This window comes from Pelodiscus sinensis, chromosome 12 (assembly GCF_052426305.1).
Source record: "Pelodiscus sinensis isolate ZL-2025 chromosome 12, ASM5242630v1, whole genome shotgun sequence".
NCBI lineage: Eukaryota > Metazoa > Chordata > Testudines > Trionychidae > Pelodiscus > Pelodiscus sinensis.
This window is the reverse complement of record NC_143063.1, coordinates 7,087,166-7,110,744: the sequence shown is the minus strand read 5'-3', so window position 1 is coordinate 7,110,744 and position 23,579 is coordinate 7,087,166. Positions and strand designations below refer to the sequence as shown.

At 52.1% G+C, this 23,579-nt stretch overlaps 3 protein-coding genes across 4 annotated transcripts in view; all 3 read right to left on the bottom strand.

The window, feature by feature from the left end:
* LOC102451923 (tyrosine-protein phosphatase non-receptor type substrate 1-like) overlaps positions 1-23,579 on the bottom strand; it is a 75,856-nt gene that overhangs the window by 39,300 nt on the left and 12,977 nt on the right. The gene's annotated exons all lie outside the window — the stretch shown is intronic.
* Positions 317-2,998, bottom strand: LOC142831093 (C-C motif chemokine 17-like). The gene is made up of 3 exons (XM_075940370.2): positions 2,622-2,998; positions 1,267-1,381; positions 317-723 (listed from the first exon to the last, which is right to left on the bottom strand). The coding sequence occupies exons 1-3, from the start codon at positions 2,686-2,688 to the stop codon at positions 603-605; spliced, it is 303 nt and encodes a 100-aa protein (XP_075796485.1). The 5' UTR covers positions 2,689-2,998; the 3' UTR covers positions 317-602.
* Positions 18,255-23,047, bottom strand: LOC102455154 (C-C motif chemokine 8). The gene is made up of 3 exons (XM_089781433.1): positions 22,946-23,047; positions 20,138-20,258; positions 18,255-18,848 (listed from the first exon to the last, which is right to left on the bottom strand). Exons 1-3 carry the CDS (start codon positions 23,007-23,009, stop codon positions 18,743-18,745), a joined length of 291 nt encoding a protein of 96 aa, XP_089637559.1. The 5' UTR covers positions 23,010-23,047; the 3' UTR covers positions 18,255-18,742.

Genomic DNA, 23,579 nt, shown 5'->3' with positions numbered 1-23,579 from the left:
CCATGTTTGCAGGCAGGTGCCAGAGCTGAGAAGCTGGAGGCCAGGCAGCCTCCCACTGCTCTGGAGCTTCCCCTCGTCAAACACCTCTCGGGCAGGGAACCAGTTGCCATGGGCCATGAGGAATTGCCTTTGGTTGGGTGGTGCCTTATAAAAGAAATTCCTACCCTGGGCCAGCCCTCTACCGGCCTAGAAGGTCACCAGAAAGGAGTCCCCCGCCTCTGCCCCCCTATGTCCCCACTTCCTGATTGTGGGTCTTTCAGTGAATCAGCAAACTGTAGCCCTAGGAGCCGTTAATACCAACCCGTGAGGATCATGAACAGTCACCAACACTGAGAGGGTAGCAATGAAGCTTTAATATCTGTGCGCCTGTAACAGCTTGTGGCTGTTCTTGCAAAGACAAAAAGATTCTAAAACACAACCTCTGTGGCTGTCCTGCCCAGAGTGTCCTCTACATGCACACGGCTAGCTCGCGCTCTCACAGCTGAGCTGTTTGTCCATCTGTCAGTGTTGCCACAAGAACAGTCCAGTGAGGTAGGTGGAATGAAGAAATGAGCAGAGATTGCAGAAAGTAGCAGGCTCTGCCGGGGCTTTGGGCGGAGCATTTATCTGCGATGCGCTGACTGTGATTTTTGTTTCTTCTTTGCCTCCAACCGGCTCATTGCTCTCTTCACCCAAAGCTTTGAGGGGTCAGCACAGAGTGTGAGGTTAGCACGGGTCTCCAACCTGCAAACGGAAAAGCAAGGGAGTCAGTAAGGAGGGGCACCTTTGTATTGGTATTTGGAAACGTCTTGCCCTTTCGTTTTCTTGCACCAGTTTCCCGCACCCTTGTCTGCCTTGTGCATTTAGACTGAAAACTCTTTGGGCCTGGACTGTATTTTATATACATCCCTACCGCACCCAGCAATTTGGGCCCTGATCTACACTGGGGCCTTTTACTCAGTTGTAATACAAAATATTATCCATAAGTGTGACACCACTCATGCAGATAGCTCATCCTCTCCAATCCTGCTAGGCTATTTGTGCCTATAACACCCTGCCCCAAGCCTAATGACCCTTCTCACTACTGGAGATTGCCCGCTCCTGCTCTGTGTATAAAGAAAACCTCCCATACATAGGGGCAGAGCCTGACTTCATGGCCATCAGTCATCTCTGTGACTTGATGTGACAGCTGGAATCTCAGGCTGACACCTTCTCTGACTTGCTGGTGAGGGGCACCATAACGGGGTAGCGGGAGAATCAGCCCTGGAAGGAATGGATGCTACTTACACGACAGCTTGTAAGTGGCAGTCGCTGGAGGTCCTGTAGAAATCCACCAGTTTAGTGAACTGAATTGGGCCAGTCACATAATCAAAGCAGCATTCCTTGGGAGTGTCAGGTCTCGCTGTGGAAGAGAAAGCTGGTGAATACCAAACTCTGTGTTCCTGGACTTTCTCAAGGTCTCTGCTCTCCCTTTCAGTCGCCTCTGAAAACTGCATTAAGACTGAGAACTGTGGCTGATATTCAACCCCGCACCCCCACCCCCACCCCCACGCCCACCCCCCACTGCCTTCCAGAGATGGGGATTAACAGGTTAACATGCAGGTACCGTGCACAATTAAGTTTCAGAGTGTCTGACTGCACAAAGCTGTAGCTGGGAACACACCTGCCGTGGGGTCCTTCCCTGGTGTCACTCTGGGGTGCACTGTGGCTACAATGAATTTCATAGCTACCCTGAGTTAGAGCTCAGCTCTGGCCAGGCTTTTCCAAAGTGCCTTATGATTTCAGGTGTCTCCGGTTGTGGGTGCACAACCTGACATGCCCTCAAGAGACCTGATTTTCAGAAATTGCTGAGCACCAGTCATCTGAAAATTAGGCCTCTTTAAAATGACTCCTTTGGTTTTTCTCAGAATTTTAGGTATCCAAACTAACTTCTCGCTTTGGAAAATGTGGGACAGAAACTTCTGCTCCAAAAAAAAGCCCAGCTTTGTATTGCTTAAACTAAGGGAGACTCCCCATTAACTGTCAGCAGTATGGGACACCTAGCACATGGTTGAATAACTCTAATTCCATCCTGTAGGGGGTAGTGGTACAACTAATCTGTCGCCATTACATGATAAGGCCAGAAATAAATCTGCTGGTGTGTGTTAGTCTGGCTTTCTCTCCCTGTATTCTCCAGTACTTAAGGACCCTTCTATGAAAGTCAGAATCCTGAGTCTGTCCTGTCACAGTTACCTGACCTGGGAATGATCAGAAGGTGACAGCAGGATTATGGCAATCACATGGGGGACTAGTGGCAAGAGGAGATGAACCCTTAAACACAGATCCTATTTACTGACAAACCTCATTAGAAAAGAGAAGGAATAAAAACTTAACCCTATCCAGCCCTGCCAGAAGTGGGCGCAGTTTCTATTGACTCTGTGGGGAGCGGGACCGGCTCAGTTCAGCACTGAATTGTGCCTTTTCCAGTTGTCTCCAGGGTGGTTTCCATAACCCTCCCAACAGCCCCTGCTGCAATTCCAGACACTCGGGGCTAGAACCTTGGCCGATGTAAAGGGACATCGCGCCGTAGATTTCAGTGGAACTTCTCCTGTTACACCAGCTCAGGAGCTGAGCGCGGCTCCCGTCCCAAGGGTCCTACTTACCTGTTGCATATCGATACGAAACGGCCAGGAGGAAGGTGGCCAGCAGAGCTGTCCTCAGGCTGATCATGGTGTGGAGTGGAGTGGGCTTTCTGCTCTGCTCCTCTTCTCCTGCTGGCTGGGAAGTTAGATCTGAGCGGCCACACCAGGCAATTTATTCTGTCCGTGCAGCCCACACAAGCCATGGTTCAGAGAATTTCCCCAGAGTTCACGAGAAAAACCAACCCAGGAAGCAGGGCGAGATTCCACAAAATGTGTCTGATTTTAACTCAAGAGGAAGGACCCCCGGGAACAGCACTGGAAAAGAGAACACATCACTTCTGCATTCGCAGGAAACTAGCTAGTGAGCTCAGCCAGCCTGGCTTCCGACCGCTACGGCTACCTCTCGCGGGGTGGCCACCACAGAGACTCCCAGTCCCAGAATGTGTTCTGCACCGCTCAGCACTTTCCTGCACAGGTCAGCGACTTTAGATCCTGTAAGGGGACAGTATCCACAGTGTGTTACCCGCACAAATTTCTCCATCCCTTCCACACTGTGGGGACACACACCTTTACCCAGTTCCTAGGGCTCAAGGTGCAACCCTGTTAATTTATACACCCACCCTTACCCAATTCCTATGGCTCAGGGCGCATCCTCCTGCAGGTTTTGCAATGCAGAGAGCTCACTACCCAGACTTTCCACTCTGAGCTTAGCTGTTCACAGTCTCCCATTTTTGCTTGCAGAGTGGTTGCATTCTGTAATACTGAGGCTACACTGGCACACTCAGATGCCTTATACCGAGCCAGCATGTCCTTGACTATAGCCAAATCAAATCTGTAAACCTCTAGTTGTCTTTCCTGGAGTGCTACCGGGCTGGAGAGATTGGTGACGGTTTTCCACAATGCCCAAGGCTGTTGCTGCTTTCACAGGCCTTTCCTTTTGTTTCGGTTTCATGCACTTGCAGAACGCTTCAAACCCCTCACATGCAGAATCCAGGGCATCCCTCCCCTGGAACGAATCTTGTCCCCATGGGCATGGACCCTGTTCTGCTACCCATTTAGCAAGGAGAGGGGGCCCCTCAGCTAATACCCACCCTCCCGGTCCCTTCGCTTAGTTTCCATTCCCTCCTGTTGCTTCATTCTGCCAAGCAGGCGGTGACTCCTTGACACAAAGCCACAAGTACTCTTCTGTTACTGTGTTTGGCTGGATGAATTCGGTCTAAACGACCTTAGGCTGCCCGCATTCTCCACCAAATCTGTTACCCGCACAAATTTCGCTATCCCTTCCACACTGTAGGGTATGTCTACACTACCCTCCTATTTTGAAGTAGGAGGGTAATGTAGGCATACCGCACTTGCAAATGAAGCCCGGGATTTGAATTTCCCGGGCTTCATTTCCATAAGCCGGGCGTCGCCATTTTTAAATCCCGGCTAGTTCGAACCCCGTGCCGCGTGGCTACCCGTGGCATGGAGTAGCTAGTTCGGATTAGGCTTCCTAATCTGAACTAGCTGTACTCCTCATTCCACGAGGAGGGACTCACACCTTTACCCAGTTCCTAGGGTTCAAGGTACAACCCTGTTAATTTATACACCCCCCCCTTACCCAATTCCTAGGGCTCAAGGTGCAACCCTGTTAATTTATACACCCCCCTTACCCAATTCCTACGGCTCAGGGCGCATCTTCCGGCGGGTTTTTCAGGATCTTTAGCCACTGAAAGAGCCTCATACAGTAATATCCTTATCCTTTATATACTGACAATTCCCAGACAAGCAGAATACACATGCTAAGCACACGGTGTCATGCTCACCAATCCGGGTGCAAGTAGACTTCCCCTGTTGGCCAGGAAATATCAGTCTCTCTGGCCTTAGGCTGTGTCCCAGAGGTGAGTTCTTCTTTCCAGGTCTTCCCCCTTCTCCTAGTCTTCTTCCAGCCTTTTCTTCCTTCTGTTACTTCTGATCTTCCTCTTCTTAGACCCCAGTTTATATAATGAAACCTGACTCTTGCTTAGCTAGACCTTAACCAATTATTTTAGTATAATTTTCTTAACCAATCATAACAAAATTACCTAACAAATTAAAATTACCCCTTAATTGATTTACACCTAACAAAATTAATTATACAACTGACAGAAACAGTTATAAACCAGACAGAGATCACACAGACAATTAATAATTGTAATGACAATGAGCATAGAATGAGGATTCCACAGCAATCTCTAGTGATAAGCAGTTTCTTGCAAGACAGAATGGTGTTACTTAAGTTTTCTTTACCTATCTTGAGATCTGTTTCTTTATCTGGTGACAGTGGGCGAGCTAACAGCGGAAAGTCCCCTCCTCACAGCCTGGTGTGACACTTTTTAACACAAAGTAGATGGAACGTGAGTATGTGCCTAGCACAGGCCTTGCAACATGGCTACAGAAAAGCCATATTGTTACAGGTGTGCTACTTGAAAGAGAGTTACTGCCCAGCCCAGTTTCAGCAATAGGGCTGATCACAGTTCAGGTCAGGATCTCTCCCAGCGTCACATGGACACTTCCTTTGTCATCTTAGGTGGAAAAGAAAGAAATATTGATGGGCCATGTCCTCTGAGGGGGGGTTGGGTCCTCTTCTTTGCCGCACAATGGCCACTTGCCCAGTGACTGGCCATCAGCTTCGACACCTGGCTAGAGCGTGTCCAGTGTCTTTGAGAAACAGGCTTGTTCATTCCCCACTTGCCCACATGTCAGCAATGGCTCCAGCCTCGCTCCCTGTCCTTACCCGTAAGGGTGCTACATGCATTGCACCGTATTATTGGGCAGGGAATTCAAATGACACCTCCCAAGGCAGATTTTGTACAATGACGTGCAGGGTGTGGACAAGGGGTGCATCCAGTCCAGCCTGGGAGGCAGTGCCCTAGGGAGCAGGCTGTGACCAGGAGAGGGCTGCTCAGGGTGGTGAATTTATTGCATAGAATATGACTATAGGAGGCTAATTTGCTTGAGTTTGGCAATTGAATCCTCCATTTTTATTGTATTTGATCTGATCAATAGGGGTCGCAGTTTCATTCCTCCTGGGAGCAATGGTTGCACTTAGCCTGAACGAAATGAATATCTGTACATTTGAGCTTTGTATTTGACCAGCTGGAGTTACCCGGCGTTGCTTGGGAAACCGGAGGAACAAAATGTAGAAAAACAGTCGTCCATTCTCTTTGTTTGAATGGTAGAAAAGTTGCACTGAATTCTATAGGGATTCAAATATAGGCCCATGTCATCCTTGGAGGGGAGGGTGCGATCCTGAGTGGAGGGGAGGTTACACATGGGAGTGTCGCCCCATCTCTTGCCCGGGGCTTCAGGTGCCGCAGGGGACGGCAGGCCGCAGGTGGGTGTCGCGTTGTCAGAGGGCAGGGGCGAGTCAGGCACATAGCTCCGAACAGGTGGACTTCCGCATGCAGAAGTTTTGGAGCCACTGCTGGTCGTCCCACCGCTCCATGACCAGCCGGTCCCACCACTCGGAACAGGTGTCCAGCCTCCACAAAAGCCTCTCCACAGGGAGGTGCGGTTGCCAGAGTGGAGCACCCACACACAGAGAGAGGGTCCCCAGAATGAACTCAGGGTCAAGCTCGGTCAGGACCAGGAAGGCAGCTGGCACAAAGTGCTGCAGAAACTGCAGCATGGCCATGTGAGGCCATCGCATGCCCAGGGGCAGCTCCGGCTCCATGGCACCAAGAGAAAAGCTGTGGCGTCCAAAAAAGCAGGGCAACCACAGCAGGCACTGCAAGAGCTTTGCCGTCCCGCCCAGAGGTAGCAAGCGCACGGCAGGAGCAGAGAAACGGCTGCCCAGCGGGGTCCCTTTCAGCGCGTGTCTCTGCAAGGCTCCGGCGCCAGCACTCGGAAGCAGCTGGTGACCTAAAGCCCTGGCTGAAGTGGTTCTGGGTGGCCTGTTATGCAAGAGAGCGTCCAATCAGTCTGGACGCTGTCTCTCAAAAAAACAGATTGATTTCTCGATGCGCTTTGGCAGTGTGGATGATCTTAGGAAGAAGTTTTTTCAGTAGACATACTCTGAGCCTGCACAGCGGGGAGAGGGGAAAGTTTGACTGGGAGTATCCATGGGAGCCACGCTCCTGTTCATTGCTGTGGGATGACTCCTGTGTTTTCAGCAGTGCCCGGGCGAGCAAGGCGCTTTCCAGAACACAAGGGGAAGTGGCTCCTGTCCCAAGAAGCAAGGAGGCTAAGTCCCATAAGAACATAAGAACATAAGAACGGCCATACTGGGTCAGACCAAAGGTCCTTCTAGCCAAGTATCCTGTCTGCCGACAGTGGCCAGCGGCTGGTGCCCCAGAGAGGGTTGACCGAAGACACGATCAAGCAATTTGTCTTCTGCCATCTCTCCCTAGCCTCTGACAAACAGAGGCCAAGGACACCATTTTATCCCCTGGCTAATAGCCTTTTATGGACCTAACCTCCATGAAATTATCTAGCTTCTCTTTAAACTCTGTTATAGTCCTAGCCTTCACAGCCTCCTCTGGCAAGGAGTTCCACAGGTTGACTACACGCTGTGTAAAGAAGAACTTTCTTTTATTAGTTTTAAACCTGCTACCCATTAATTTCATTTGGTGTCCTCTAGTTCTTCTATTTAGGGAACTAATAAATAACTTTTCTTTATAGGCCCTTAGCTTTCTTTGATAAGATAACGAGCCTTGTGGATAAGGGAAAAGCGGTGGATGTCATATACCTAGACTTTAGTAAGGCATTTGATACGGTCTCGCATGATATTCTTATTGATAAACTAGGCAAATATAACTTAGATAGGGCCACGATAAGGTGGGTGCATAATTGGCTGGATAACCGTAGTCAGAGAGTTGTTGTTAACGGTTCTAAATCCTGCTGGAAAGGGATAACAAGTGGAGTTCCTCAAGAGTCTGTTTTGGGACCCGTACTGTTCAATATCTTCATCTATGATGTAGATATTGGGATAGAGAGTACGCTTATTAAGTTTGCAGATGATACCAAACTGGATGGGGTTGCGACTTCTTTGGAGGATAGGGACATAATTCAAAATGACCTTAGCAAGTTAGAGAAATGGTCAGAGGTAAACAGGATGAGGTTTAATAAAGAGAAATGCAAAGTGCTCCACTTAGGAAGGAACAATCAGTTCCATACATACAAGATGGGAAGCGACTGTCTAGGAAGGAGCATGGCGGAAAGGTATCTAGGGGTCATAGTGGACCACAAGTTGAATATGAGTCAACAGTGTGATGCTGTTCCAAAAAAAGCAAATATGATTCTAGGTTGTATCAACAGGTGTGTTGTAAGCAAAACTCGTGAAGTCATTCTGCCGCTCTACTCTGCACTAGTTAGGCCTCAGCTGGAGTACTGTGTCCAGTTCTGGGCGCCACATTTCAAGAAAGATGTGGAGAAATTGGAAAGGGTACAGAGAAGAGCGACAAGAATGATTAAAGGTTTAGAGAACATGACCTATGAAGCCAGGCTTCATGAACTGGGCTTGTTTAGTTTGGAAAAAAGAAAATTAAGGGGGGACATGATAGCGGTTTTCAAATATCTAAAAGGGTGTCACAAGGAGGAAGGAGAAAATTTGTTCCTCTTGGTTTCTGAGGACAGGACAAGGAGTAATGGGCTTAAAGTGCAGCAGGGGAGGTTTAGATTGGACATTAGGAAAAAATTCCTAACTGTCAGGGTGGTCAAATATTGGAATAAATTGCCAAGGGAGGTGGTGGAATCTCCCTCTCTGGAGATATTTAAGAACAGGTTAGATAGACATCTGTCAGGGATGGTGTAGACGGAGCTTGGTCCTGCCTTGAGGGCGGGGGGCTGGACTCGATGACCTCTCGAGGTCCCTTCCAGTCCTATGATTCTATGATTCTATGATAACTCCAAGATCTCTCTCCTGATTTGTCGTAGCCAAATTTGCCCCCATCATACTGTACGTATAGTTGGGGTTATTTTTCCCGATGTGCATTACTTTACACTTATCCACATTAAATTTAATTTGCCATTTTGTTGCCCAATCACTCAGTTTGGTGAGATCTTCTTGGAGTCCCTCACAGTCTGCTTCTGTCTTGACTATCCTAAACAGTTTGGTATCATCTGCAAACTTTACCACCTCACTGCTTACCCCTTTCTCCAGATCATTTATGAATAAGTTGAAAAGGATTGGTCCCAGGATTGACCCTTGGGGGACACCACTAGTTACCCCTCTCCACTCTGAAAATTTACCATTTATTCCTACCCTTTGTTTCCTGTCTTTTAACCAGTTCTCAATCCAAGAAAGGACCTTCCCTCTTATCCCATGGCCTTGTAATTTATACAAGAGCCTTTGGTGAGGGACCTTGTCAAAGGCTTTCTGAAAATCCAAGTATACTATATCTACTGGATCCCCCTTGTCTGCATGTTTGTTAACCCCTTCAAAGAACTCTAACAGATTAGTAAGACAGGATTTCCCTTTACAGAAACCATGTTGACTTGTCCAACAAATTATGTTCTTCTACATGCTTCACAATTTTATTCTTTACTATTGTTTCGACTAATTTGCCCGGTACTGAAGTTAGACTTACCAGTCTGTAATTGCCAGGATCGCCTCTAGAGCCCTTTTTAAATATTGGTGTCACGTTGGCTACCTTCCACTCATTAGATATGGAAGCCGATTTAAAGGATAGGTTACAAACCACAGATAATAGCTCAGCAATTTCCCATTTGAGTTCTTTTAGAACCCTTGGATGAGAAGAAAAGTCAGGAAGGGGAACAACTGAAGAGATTTTACATAGAAATTAAGCAGATTTCACTTCAGTGAAAGCAGAAATGATGAAATAACATCTGTTTTGAAGCAGTGTTTGGTCCAGGCAGCCGGTTCCCCTTTCCTGGGTGAGGGGGAGAGCGAACCTGGGACCAGGATCCTTTAAACAGTAATAAATCCAGAGCGACCCTATGGAGTCCATGGAAAGGAGATCAGAATCCCTCAGCACTTCCTGATATTGCGCACGTTGTTCTGAGTTCTGGGCTCACGTCTACCTGTGCAGCCAGAGAAGCTAACGCGGAGCAGCCTGGGCAACCAAGCGCTGAGTTTGCCTCGGTATTTCCCTGCAGAACCCTACGACAAGCTCTCCTGCCTCCTGCCGTGACGGCCAAGCAGAGAAATGGTGTTGGAAAGCCAAGTGGGTTCACGCGTTCGCTCTTCGCGCCATCTCTGTGTTCCCCCTGGGCTGCCTCCACTCCCCAGAGCCACGCACCTCCCTGCTGCAGATTACCCCAAGGGGCCGGGCAGGGAGTCGACACACACACCCAGCTCAGGGACTCTCCCTCTGAACAAAGAGTTTAGTCGCTCACCTGATACCTCCCCAACCTCCCCAGGGTGGCCGCCTTCTTCCTCCCTCCGGCAGGTCAGCCGCCCCTGGGGGATTGCCTCCCTTCCCTGCTCCCTGCATCAGCTTTCCTTTCCCAACCCGCCCTCCCCCCCGAGACCCAGCTCCTCTCAGTTCTCTGACAGAGGGGCCCTTGTCTGCAACTCCCTGGGCCCTATTCTCAGGCCCACCACTGCCCTGTGGTACCCTCCGACTCCGCCACACTTCCCCCGGAGCAGGGCAAATACTGGAGCAATACGGAGTGGACGTAGGAACTTTATGCCACTTCTCTCCTGGGTGGGGGCTGAAGAAACGTGAACAAGCGTCGTTCTAGCTGCTGCAATAGCGGCCGGGCTGCCGGGCACAGGTTAGAGCAGCCCTGAGACCTGCAGCCGATGGCAGGGGTCACGGTGCCTCCCGGGTGGCCTTGGAATGATGGACCCACAACTGCTGTAAAGCCCTTGTTCCAGCCCCCCCCCCCCCATCCGCCCTTCATGCCCTGCACCGACGGCCGCACGCCTGCATTGGGAGCGCTCTCTGGCCTGCTGAACGGGGATAGCCACAGAGCAGCCGGCCCCGGGGACCTGCAGAACCCATTCCCCACGGTGCAGCCGCACTCCTAGGCTCACTCCAGCTGTTGCGGCTCCGCCTCAGACCTCACCCCCCAGGCCTCGCGGGTCAGCAGGAGGGGCTGTGGGCAGGTGCAGTTCTCCAGGTGGTCACCGGGAGGCGCCATGTCCTGGGGGAAGGCCAGCACGGCTCCCAGCTCATCCCAAGAGCAGCTCCTGGGACTAAAGCAATTACCACGACAGAGCAACCTCTGCCTGCATTGCAGCGGATTGACCCTCCCCTGGTTACCAGTGGGCATTGGGTGTCCTGTGCCTTCGCAGGGCTAGCACGGCCCCGGCATCACGGCTGCCACGCCCCAGCAACAGAGACCCCCTGCAGGGTGTGAATGGCTCCCCAGGGGACAGGGATGAACCAAGCAAGGGTGCAGGCTGAGCAGCAGGCAGGCCCTGCTGGAGGCTGGAGCATGCGGCCTGCACCGCAGGAGCGCTGGCTGCCCTGAAGCAGCAATATGGCGACCGGCAGGTCACAGAACATTTGCCGTGGGGGGCTCGGCGGGAGGTTCATGCAGGGTCAGCAGCAGTGAAATCATCAGCAGATTTCACTTCAGTGAAAGCAGAAGTGTTGTAATGACAACACGGCCAGTTGCCGCTTTCAGCCTCCTGTCGGGCCAGCCCTTTCTGGGGGACGCTGCAGCAAGACCCTGGCAGGTTCCTCGAGAGAGGGTGAGGCGGGGCAGGGACGCCGTGCCCAGCAGAGTGTCGCAGGTAGAGGAGCCCACGATGGCGCTGCCCGGTTTCACCAGCTGACTGGACGCAGGGGAGCTGACCACGACTGACCTTCGGTATCTCCTGCTGAGCACGGGAAGAGACGAGCCCCCTACGCTCCCCCTGCTGGTGCAATGGGGTCACAGGATCCTCCCTGCAGCTCACACCAGGGTCCAGCTACCCAGTCACCCGCCTTCAGCCATGACCAGTGCTTGCTGCCTGAGACCAAGTTGTATCACCCACGATCAGTGTGCCCCGGGCAGCAGTGCGTGGTGCATGCGCGACCCTGCCCCCAGGCGCACGGCGCTCCTTACCACTTCAATCATAGGTTGGCACCCTGGGCAGCTGCCCGGCTAGCCCCTCGCTTAATCCAGCTCTACCCATAATGCACCTGGCCTATGGGGCAATGCTGTGGGATTCTTACCCAGACCCAGGGCTGGACTAAGGGGTGGGCACGCCGGGCAGCTGCCCGGGGCGCCAACCTGTGGGGGGCGCCTGATGGTAGTTGTAAAGGGCACAATGCGCCGGGGGGAGAGGGCAGGCGAGGCCACGCTTGCGTCGCAAGCCCGCTGCCCGGGGCGCCACCATTGCTCGAGCTGGCACTGCCCAGACCCACAGGGAGCACAGAGGCCCAAACCCCAGAAGTGCTCGGAGCCTGCACTTCTATTCACCAGCAAGAGTCCAGGGGGCACAGCCATGCTCAGGCTTAGCACAACCCCCTGCTAGCCTGGCCGTCGCCTCTGCCCAGCCTGTGGGAGAAGCTGAGGCCAGGCAGCATGTAGAGCCCCTGTTGCCATCTCTCCTGACTCGCTCTCTGCCTCTCCCCAGGCCACATAGAATCCCCCTCTCCTAGGGCCCCAGCCCCCTGGGCCACACCCAGCCAGAGCCCTGCTACAGCCCCTTGCTCCAGTTCCACTCCAGCTGCTCCTTCCTTCACATGGAGAGAGCTCTGGGAATTCCTGGAGCCTGAGGGACCCCACTGAGCTTCCCCCCATCATTCTCCTTATGCTGGGCTGGTGGCAGAGTGTCTCTGCTGTGATATCATCTCCCCTCAGAGCTTCACTCCCCTGCTCAGACCCACCCTGCTGCACTAAAGGGGTCTCCTGCTTGCTGCACTGCAGGCTCCCCTCAGACAGTACACCCCGTGGGGCAGAGAGCACACCAGCCTGCTCTGTTCAGGGACACCGGCAGAACGGAGGGTGCAAATATAACTGCCCCTTGGGGGCTTTGAACCTGGGACCTCGTTTTTTGAGGAGTTCAGGTTCTGCTGAAAAATCTCCCAGGTGTCACCAGAACCGGGTCTAAACCGCGGTTTTAGTTTCGAAATGTCACTTGATCGAAAGAGTGCCATAATGGGATTATGCAAATGCAGTATGGGATATTTAAATCCCCGCTTCATTTGCCCTTTCGATGTGCTATATTGACTTCCCTCTGCCAACAGAGGAGTGTAGTGTAGACCTAGCCTAGGTGTGGTGTGAGTGTTACACAAAGACCTGTGAACTCACCCTTATAGGGCTCCACACAACGCTGCTTCCCCCCTGGCTCCGATCCTCGCCATTCACAAAGCAGAGAAAGAAGGTCTCCCACCCTTCCCCAAACAACAACCAAATCCTGGGTTCCAAACAGGCATCTGCTCCTCCTGGGCAGAATCCGGACTTGTCCCCCCGCGTGGCGATTCCTTTCTTCTGGCCTTCCATGCTGAACCCCTAGAGTTGAAAGTCCCACTTGCGTCTCTTCCCCCTCCCTGTCTGACTGCAAACCGTGAGCAGCTCAAGCATTGAGCCTGAGGGATGCCCCAGTCCCACCTGCCCACGGGACTTGTAAGACACTGGTGGGGAGTGGAGCCTGCCGGGGGCTGTCTCAGGAGGCCTGAGCGCGACAGGACTAGGCTCTGTCTGGCTCCCAGAGCTGGTGGGGGCAGGACATGCGGTGGCCCCTCAGAGAGGCAGCATTTCTCATGGCTCCAGAGCAGCTCTGCAGGCTGAGCTGTGTCCTCCCCATTCCCCAAGGCCAGTCAGTCAGCACAGGGGGCAGTGGGAGCATAGGGGGGACATTCCTCTCAGGGGGACGTAGGAGGCATGAAAAAGGCTGGGTCTGGCATGGAGGCTGCGTAGGAAGCAAAGCCTGGAGGCGCCAGGGATGGCCCATAGAAAGGGGAAGCATCCTGATGGCCTCCGCTGCCGGCAGAAGAGGAGACACAAACCCAGCCGAGCTCTCTGGGCTGGGAGTGTCACAGCAGAGGCCAAGGGCAGGGCAGCCAGCTGGTAAGCATCTGGGAGGCCACACTTGGGGAAGTCTGACTGCACTCTGTGGGCAGATCCCAAACGTGCTCCACACCAGGGACAGTGGAGAAACCCAACTGCCGCGAAGGAGCCCAGGGTGCCCACAAGGCAGCCAGCCCAAGGGGAAGGGGTCAGTAAAAAGGCTGGTTCCTTAATGCCACAGCCTGGTGGCTTAACCCAGTCACGTGGGGAACTCGCCTCTGCTCCGTAACCGCATTGCTGCCAGCGCCTGGTGAGCTGCACACGCTGGTGACATTGAAACACCCCCCGAAACCCAATCTGTGGGGCATTTATTCTGAGTGCATGGAGAATGCTGGGGCCTGGGAAAGGCCGCCCAGGTAGCGCTGTCCTGCGCCGGGGAAGTGGGCAGAGCCTGGCTAGCCAAGTGGGACAGAGGGGATAGCGGGTGTCCAGCTTGGAACATGGGTCTCGCTTGCAGAGGAAGGCAGGCAACTGTTTCTGCAGGACCATGCTACATCTGCTGACGGGCTTGGTCACATGCTGGGCCCGAGTCTTGCACTGAGCCTTGGGGCAACCCTGCTAGCCCCAAAGGCAAGGAGAGCTTGGCCAGGGGTTGCAAAGTGCTTCACGCCACAAGGCTGCTTCAGGCAAGCTGGTCTTGGTTTTAGCTGAAAGAGCCATTGGTCAGGAACCAAACTGTTCAAGGCAGTGAAGAGCAAAGCAGACTGTGAAGAGCTTCAAAAAGATCTCACCAAACTAAGGGTATGTCTACACTACAAAGTTAATTAGAACTAACAGCCGTTAGTTCGAATTAACTTAAATAGGGACTACACAGGCAAACCGCTATTTCGAATTTAATTCGAACTAGTGGAGCACTTAATTCAAACGAAGTAAACCTCATTCTATGAGGAGTAACGCCTAGTTCGAATTAACTAGTTCAAATTAAGGGCTGTGTAGCCACTTAATTCGAACTAGCTGGAGGCTAGCCCTTCCCAGTTCCCCCTGGTGGCCACATTGGGCCAAACCAGGAAAACTCCTCTCCTCTCCCCCGGCCCCGGGGCCCTTTAAGAGGTAGACGCTGGCCAGTCGGCACTTGCCAGAGCCAGGCCTGCCAGCAGTCTCTGCCCCTGACCCAGTGGCCCCAGGATGAGCCAGGCAGCCAGTTCCAGCCAGCTCTCCCCCGCCCACTCCCCCAGCACCCGGGGCCAGCCAGGGGCTGTAAATGGTGTGCGCCCTCCTGGACTAGAGCACACGGACCTCATTGAGGTTTGGGGCAGGCCCCCAACGTCCATGATCTCTGCACTGGGAGGAGGAACACTGCCATCTATGGCTGCATAGTGGCCACCCTGGCCCGAAAGGGACACAGGTGCACCCAGGAGCAGGTGCACCTGAAAGTGAAGGAGCTGTGGCAGGAGGCCAGGACTGGAGGGCCCTGACCCGGGCACACCGCAGGGGCCACCACCAGCTGTTCTGGCACCGCAGTCGGCAGGGTCGTCCAGGGAGGCCATACCACGTAAGTGCTAGCACTGTCCCCTGCCCGGGGGGGGACGGCAGGCGGGGGGAAGACCAGTGACCGCGCATGTGGGCCATGCCTCCCACGGATCACACAGCCACCTGTGCACGTGCAAGCACGCGCCATGCCACCCTTGGGCAGGTGGCTCCAGCTGCATGACACCCAGGGGCCATGGCCCAATAGGCACATGCGTGTGTGAAGAGACCTGACACGCTCCCAACCCCGGGGTGGGACCCAGCAGGACGCTCTCCCTTCACACGCCCCCTCTACACAGAAGCAGGGGACATCTCCCCCCCACCCCGGCCACACTATACATGGCACAGGGGCCTGGGTGCCATCTTGGGGCAGCTCCCAGTCCCGGGGAGAGCCAGACATCCTGACCATGGCCTCTGTGCAAGCACAGCGGCTCTGACGGTGCAGGGCACAGTTGCCCTCACATCGCGGGGGGGGGGAGCTAAGCGTCATCCACAGAGTACCCAGGGAGAACTGACCACTTCTCTTCTTTCTCTACAGCTGCACCAGCTGCTCGTGAAGGGCGCACCACTCTGCCCGGGACATGCTCCCACACCCGCGGCCTGCTCCGGACCACCATCATGCGGCAGGAGTACTGGGACCAGCACCTGGGGCCCTGCGAGCCCTGCACCGCACCGTCCAGGCTTGGATGCGGGAAGACCTAAAGCGCTGCCAGGAGCAGCTTGCAGAGGACCGAGCGAGGAACTGTCACCTGCAGGTCCTGCTGCAGAGCATGGTGCCCCGTGCCGGTTCTGTGCCTGCTGCCCCCCCAACTACTGTCCCTCCTCCCACTCCTGCCCCCCCCTGCTTCCTCCTCAACCCCCACACTCTCCTCCTCAATGTCCACACCCCCACCTCAACCTCCGCATCCTCCACCCCATCACCCCGGGGATACCGAGGCCCCCTCCCTCGCCATGCTGGCTTGGCCCAGTGAGACCCCCACCCCTGAGCTTCCCCTCCCCCTTCTTCCCCTTGCTTCCCCTTTCCAGTTCCCTCCTCCCAGTTTTCTCCCTCCCCTCTCCTACCCTCTCTCCTGTCCTCTCCCGCCTCCTTTCCCCCGTCTCCCCACAGTTTCATTCCCCCTCCCCTGTTGTGTTTAATAAAGAGATTTGTTATTTTTGAAAATACGTGTCTTTTATTTGACATCAGGAAGGGGGGGCTAGGGAAGGGTAAGTGGAAGGACGAGACGGGGAATGGGGCACAAGCCCACGGTGGGGCACACCGGGGAGACTGTCAGCGCTCCTCAGGGTGGAAGCTCTCCCGCAGGGTCCCCTGGATCCTGACAGCCCCTCGATGGTCTTCCCGGATGGCAGCCTGCAGACAGTGCAGCCAGGCTGCTGTCAACGTGTCCACGAGATGCAGCAGAGTCCCCGGGGGCAGGTCTGGTTCCATGTTGCAGAGTGCCGTGGTGTCCCGAGTGAGGGCAGGCAGAGCACTCGGAGACACAAATGCTTTGCTGTCCCTCAGCGAGGTAGACCAGAAAGCAGAGAAACCTGAGAACTGTCTGTCCAGGATGGGGGGGTCGGGTCCCTTTAAGCACAGCCCTCGGCTAACCTGAGGCAGCAGCCCCACACACTAAGTCTGACCCTGATGCCCTGCTGGCACTGGTTCCAGCCAGCCTTACCTTCGATTCAGGGTCTACTCAATGTGGACGTGCTATTTTGAATTAGCAAAATGCTAATTCGAGTTAGTTTTAGGTCTAGATGCACTAATTTGAATTAGCTTATTTCAAATTAACTAATTCGAATTAAGTTAGTTCGAATTAGCACTATAGTGTAGACATACCCTAAGTGATTGGGCAACAAAATGGCAACTGAAATTTAATGCTGATAGCTGTAAAGTAATGCACATTGGAAAAAATAACCCCAAATATACAACCAATATGATAGGGGCTAATTTAGGTACAACTACTCAAGAGAGAGATCTTGGAGACATTGTGGATAGTTCTCTAAAAGCAGCCACTCCGTGAGCAGTGACAGTCAAAAAAGCAAATAGAATGCTAGGAATCATTCCAAAAAAGGGCAATAAAAATGATGAGAGGTTTCGAACGGGTCCGATATGAAGAGAAATTAAAAAGACTTGGACTTTTCAGTTAAGAAAAGAGGAGACTAAGGGGAGGATATGATAGAGGTCTATAAAATCATGACTGGTGTGGAAAAAGTGAATAAGGAAAAGTTGTTTACTTATTCCCACAATGTAAGAACTAGGGGTCACCAAATGAAAAGAATAGGCAGCAGGTTTAAAACAGGAAGTTTTTCTTTATTCAGCACACGGTCAACCTCACGTGAGGATTACCTGTTGTGTTCCCTCCCTCTGGGGCATCTGGCATTGGCCACTGTCGGCAGACAAGGCACTGAGCTAGATGGACTGTTGGTCTGACCCCGTCTGGCCGTTCTTATGTAACAGGTGTGAAGTCTGCAGGAGCACACGTAGCAGGTGGATGTCCCCTAGCCATGTGCACTGAGCCCCATGCAGAAAAGAGCTGCCCCGCTCTGGAAACAGCAGCATGCTTCAAGATTTAAAGGAGCAGCACAAAGCAATCAAAGCCATTGCAGTCACCAAGGGCATGTCTACGCAGCAGGGCTGAAGTGGAAATAAGCGATGCACTTGAATTGCATCCATTGCATCGCTTCATTCGGCTTTTGGTGCTGTCTACACAGCAGGGAGTCTGAGTTAGAGCAATTTTCATGGAATCTCCTCTCCGTCTTATGCCCCTTCCCTAATAGCACCTGCAGCTACAAGATGCAATTGCCGGCTAAGTCACATGCTTCTCCACAGAATAATCTTGCTTGTCAGCTGAGGGATGCTGGAAGATCCAGCTTAAGCTCCAATTCTTTCTGCCTTACCAGTGAAATCTCCAAGAGGGATCCCAAGGACCAGCACTGTGAGAGGCAGGGCTGTGCAAGGCATGGCTGTGCGAGGCAGTGCTATACAAAGTAGGGCAGTGCGAGGCAGTGCTATACGAGGCAGGGCTGTGCGAGGCAGTGCTATACAAAGTAGGGCAGTGCGAGGCAATGCTATACGAGGCAGGGCTGTGCGAGGCAGTCAGATGGAAAGAAGGCCAAAACAGAACGGAGTTGCACAGGTCAATTTGGAAGCTTCCTCTTTTGCACAATTGCAGAAGAAACGGTGCTTGAGGGGAAGGATCCTGAGGGGCCTGTGTCAACCAACAATGCCCGAGGACGAACAAGATTATGGGATTCACTTCAATACAGAGCCGATAGGGATAATGTAGTTTATTAAGCTTCATACTCCACTGCTACTACACTTCACCGTGTACACTCTAGCAAGCGACAGCATTGCAATGCGTAAAGAAGTAAAAGGCTCTTTGGAATGGTTACGCCTCTTCTGCCACGGGGAATCCCGATCCTGAGATGCCTCACATCAGGGCAGACGTGGCTCCAGCTGGGGGATTTTGGGGCACCTCTGAGGCGGGAGGTCTGCAGTGAGACTCAGCTTGAGGTGGGACTCCCAGTGATCTTCTGCTAGCTGTTTACTGAGTGTGAGTGAGCTTGCCCAATGTCACTTTCAATGTGCCCACGGGGCTGAGAGCTGAGGTGCTTATTTGTGCCATAGTGAGATCTCAGCTAGCAAGCATAGGGAGTTGTGGCCGATGAAGGCCGTCTGATATAGAACACCTGGGGTTTACACTGGCAGCGTGTCAGGCTATGCTATGTACAGCTAAGATGGAAACATCAATTCTTGCTCTTTAAGGCCTGTAGGCAAGCCGGCCGGTGTCTAGCCGTCGGACTGCTTCCCGCACCCAGCTCTCCTCTGGATCTGCACAGAACTCCTTAGACTTCTGTGTCACAAATCTGAAGGGAGAACAGAAATGGCAACAATCATCAGAAACAGAAAGGAAAAGCTGATAAATATCCAAAGCCTGGATGATCGCAGACCTGGGAAGCTCATGCCACCCTGGCAGAAACTAGTGAAATTAAATTTCCCATTGCTGCCTGAAAGTTAAACAGAGCCATCTTTTGTGGGTAGAAATGCAGGCAATAGGGATCTAATCAGTTGGGCGTTTGAATCATCCTTTGATCTGACGAACCGTTTCCTGAGGATAGACTTTCCTTTTCCCATTCACTGGCAAAGTAATTATTTTTAAATGGAGCAGTTGACGCAATTATATCCTGAGGACGTTGAAATGAAGTTTCAGGGGCTGACAGTGTAATGACCTATCGGGTCGGATCCTGATCCCATTGAAACTGGAGGGAATTTTGCCTCCAAGTAGAATGTGAGCATGGCCAGACTGTAACTCCTAAAGCACAGTCAGGCTTATAAAATGGCTGCTAATGTCACGGGGCTTCATTCTTGGGCCTCACTGCCGCCAGGTCGTTATTTATTACTTAGCAGCTACAGGCCTGGTCTGTTTAGCTTGCAAACTGTTCAAGGCAGGGACAGCCTCACTAAGTCTGCATGTGTACCCCCCCACACTTAGCCTAAGTCTAGATACAACGATTTCTCGGGAAAAGGTATGCAAATTGCACTCCGCAATTCGCAAACCTTTTTCCAGTAATTTTTTCGGAAGAAGCTTTTCCAAAATTTGGCTCATCTACACTGGGCCTAATTTTGGAAAAGACTTCTCTTTCGGAACAGCCCTTCTTCCTTGTGGACTGAGGAAGACAGGCATTCCAAAAAAGCGCATCTGCTATTCCGCAAAAAAAAGAGGAAGAGCAGATGTGTTCCCAAGATGCAGCAGAGTTTTTCTGGGATACCTCCCGGAAACCCCTCGTAGTGTAGACATAGCCTTAGAGTGGTTCACTGTCCCATGTAGTGTTGCTTTGACCATTTACAGTGAGTGATAAGAGCAAGTGAGCACGACAGCCTAAGCTGAAAGCCCGCTGGCTTTATAGCTCAGGCTGTCGAGGCTCCTACACAGAGATCTCAGGTTCAAATCCCCCAGGGACAGTTACATATACAGTACTTAACACAATGAGACCCTAATCTTTTTTGAGTCCAGTAGGCAGTTTCCAGAATGTGCTTTGCACCAAAACAAGGGTATTTGTAGGATTGTGACCTATTTATTCTCAGAGTTGTAAATTCAATTAATCCTTTCTGAATTCAATATTTAAAAAACACCACATGGTGGGAAAATACTTACATGACAGCAGCTTTAGGACATGATGGTTCTGTCCTCATATAGGACTTCAGCAGTGCCTGGGGTATTTTTTTTGAAAATTTTGTACATATCTTTTTGCACTTCACATGTGCCTTGGGTTGTGCTACAGCAAAAAAGAAAAAAAAAACCACCATAAGTATCAGCTCATGCTCTGGATGTAATGAAGCTGCAAACAATCGCCTTTCTCCTCCAAAGCCTGCCTCCAAATTGGGCAATCTTCAGCTGAAGAGTGCCGATCCATGGAACAAACCAGAACAAGGAACAGTCTCAGCAGGGCTAAGGAAGTGCTGTAAGAAGGGAGGGAAAGTCCCTAGCAAAAGCATGTGAAATCAAAAGATTCTTGAGAACACTTATTAAATCAAGAGCCCCAGGGGGCTCCGGGTGGATGGGGACTCCACCGAGACTCTTGCTTGTGGGACGTCAGTTCCGATCTGAAGGGCATCGCTAAATGCTGCAATCGCTGCGCTGTGGGTAAAACCAGGCAACCGCCATGCTCACCAAATAAAGGACAAAACCATCCCCAGCGTGTGCAGACTTTGCACAGTGAAGTCAGACATAGTGTGATGGACCAGCCCTCCGCCTTAAAGGAGACCTGCACAGCACTTTCCAAGGATTAGCCTGGGAGCTTAAATTTACAGCTACACTAGACACAAAAAATCTCGGACTGAATAGAGGTTCATGGCTCATGACAACAATTGATAACTCACTAACAACCCTCTCCCCGGGTCCCTGCCTCTGGCTGGAGTGCAGTTAAAGGGCCCCTTCGCCTCGAAGGGTCCCTGGAGACATGAGATAACGCCTTACGCTAAGCAAGCTGCTCCGTCTGTGACTCTTCCATTTCCCAGACGGGAACAAGAGCTCTGTGTGAGCGCCAAAGCTGGTTTTGCTCACCCACAAAAGCTGGTCCAATAAAAACTCCCCCACCTCCTCCATCTAATGCCTGTGGTGGCATTTGTGAAACTAATTGGTCTCGGTCCAGCTCCTGGCGGCCCGTCTTTGTCACCAAAGCGATTGCTGCGGCAGCTGTTGATTGGCACTCTCAGGACACAGGACACGGAGGAGGGTGGCTCTCCTGGTCAGGGCTGAGATGCCATCACTGATGGGGCAGCATGAGGTGAGCTTGGGCTGCGGGTGCCAATGCTAAGCTGTTCATATCCTTGTCCCCAGCAATGGCTCCCATGCAAACAAACGCCCACCCCTCCTGCCCCGCTAGGCTTTAACATAGGTGCCCCTGGTCATGGAGGCCAGGCCTTCAAAGCAGATGGGAGGGTGCTCCCCGGAGAAATAGATGTAGAGGTGCTAGCTCCACTCCAGTGCGTATGCTAAACATAGCCATGTGGCTGTGGCGTCCAAGTACGTCCCATGGGGTTGGGCAGATGTGGACTCGGGCAGCTAGCCTGAGAAGACCTTTGTGCCACACGGTTTTTGACGCTCTATCTCGAGCAGAGCTCACATGCGCACATATACTACCCAAGTTAGGCAGCACCGTCCCAGCTGCTCTGCAGATGTACTCGGAGGTCTCGCTGAAATCTGGGGAACGGTGCAAAGACAACACGTCTGGAGAACATCTATGAGTTTTCTCCTAACTATTGCCCGTGCCTAGCTATTCGCATGAGAGCTGTAGACACATCACAGGTAAGATTTATGACATGGGGTGTATCTAACCTACATGGCTCCAACGATGGAGTCATGTAGATTAGGCTGATCAGCAAAGGGAAATGAAGCCGCGATTTAAATAATCGTGGCTTCATTTAAATTTAAATGGCTGCCGCGCTGAGATGACAAACAGCTGATCAGCTGTTTGTCGGCTCAGCGCGCTAGTCTGGATGCTCCCGTGCCGACCTGAAAGCCATTTATTGACCTCCCCATTATGCCTCGTAGGATGAGGTTTACCAGGGAGGTCGATAAAGGGCTTTCATGTCGACAGGGGAGTGTCCAGACTGCCCCGATCTGCCGACAAAGAGCTGATTGGCAGAGTGGGGCAGCCATTTAAATTTAAATGAAGCCGTGATTATTCAAATCACAGCTTCATTTCCCTTTGCCAAACAAATAAATCTACATGGCTCCGTAGACAGAGCCATGTAGTCTAGACGCGCCCATGGTTACGGGAAACGTGATGCTGCAAAACAACTGTAAAAATAGCACCCCACTCACTATGGGCCAATTGGTGCCGTCCTTCCTTGCACTGGGGAGAGTTTATTCATGCAAACAACCCCATTGACCTCAATGAGCTACTTACCGGCTGTCCAATATAAACAGGGTTTCACAATCAAGCATTGTTTTTCACTGTGTGCTCTGGAGTTAGAGCCCTTATCGGCAAGTTCCTGTTTTATCTTAGGCTCTGCAGAGTCATGACAGAACGGAAGCGTTGGAATCTATTCTGGATCACATAGCATTGAAAGATTTCCCATGGGTCTGACTCAGCATGGCCCCTGGCAGTCAAGAGCAGGAGTGATTTCTACCATCTGGGGTCCAGGCCATCAGCGTTTGATGTGTAACTGAACAAATCTGCTCTCAGGAGACAAGGTGGGTGAGGTGATACCTTGGGTTGGATCACCTGTTGATGAACAAGACGAGCTTACGCAGCGATCTTCTGCTGCTCTCAGATTGGAGGGTATAAAGTCCAAGCCCCTCAATATTACTCTTACAGAGTCACTCTTTAATCAAGCACTGCTCTTTGCCAGGTGTCAGGGCGGTTCCCCACTCTGGCACAGAGACGTTTAACCAAACAACCAAAATAAAGAAAAACACCCTGATCACGACTAAACATACATTCCTCTCTGTACTCACAATCTGTGCTGATCCGTACTTCAAGGCCCAGTTCACTCCCATCCCCAATATTCCTTGTAGGCATGGTAATTCTGATTGCTGCATCTCCTCCCTCCAGCCCTTACCTGAGAACTCACACAAAGAGAAAAGCAGCAGGATTTTACATTTCAGCACTATGTCCCCATTGGTTCTTCTGGCCCCCTGCCTACACCCTTGCTAGCTACCTTAACCCTTTAGTCACTGGTGCTGCCCAATACTCCTCCTATTCATCGTGCCAGGTAAAACAAAATCCCTTGTTTAGATTGACAAGTTTTCCATGGCCCTTGCAGATCAATAACAATCATTGCTTCCTCCCAGTAACTTCCTTATGCTATTTTTTTCTGGAGTTCTCTGTCCATGACTGTGAATTAGGCCTTGTCTATGCTAAGTGTCCCCTCCTCCTCAAGGAACAAGCACTAGAGAGCAGCCTGCGACCAAGTGAAACATTTGGTTGGAAAAGACCTAAATGGGCCCAGTGACCCCATGTGCCTGTGGTAAGGGGTGACAATCTTGCCAGGAGCTTAGTGCTTCTGGGAGGCATTGAGCATCCTCAGCTCCCTCTGACGGTGGAACTGGAGGCTCAGTGCACCCCTCGGGGACCGGGAGCCCCTGCACT

Coding starts and splice junctions, on each gene's coding strand:
- LOC102455154 (XM_089781433.1), bottom strand. CDS start 23,009: ATGCCTACAAGGAATATTGGGGATGGGAGTGAACTGGGCCTTGAAGTA. Junction 20,259..22,945: donor AGTACGGATCAGCACAGATT/GTGAGTACAGAG, acceptor TTTTTGCTGTAG/CACAACCCAAGGCACATGTG. Junction 18,849..20,137: donor TGTCCTAAAGCTGCTGTCAT/GTAAGTATTTTC, acceptor TTCTCCCTTCAG/ATTTGTGACACAGAAGTCTA.
- LOC142831093 (XM_075940370.2), bottom strand. CDS start 2,688: ATGATCAGCCTGAGGACAGCTCTGCTGGCCACCTTCCTCCTGGCCGTT. Junction 1,382..2,621: donor TTCGTATCGATATGCAACAG/GTAAGTAGGACC, acceptor TCTCTTCCACAG/CGAGACCTGACACTCCCAAG. Junction 724..1,266: donor TGCCACTTACAAGCTGTCGT/GTAAGTAGCATC, acceptor TTCCGTTTGCAG/GTTGGAGACCCGTGCTAACC.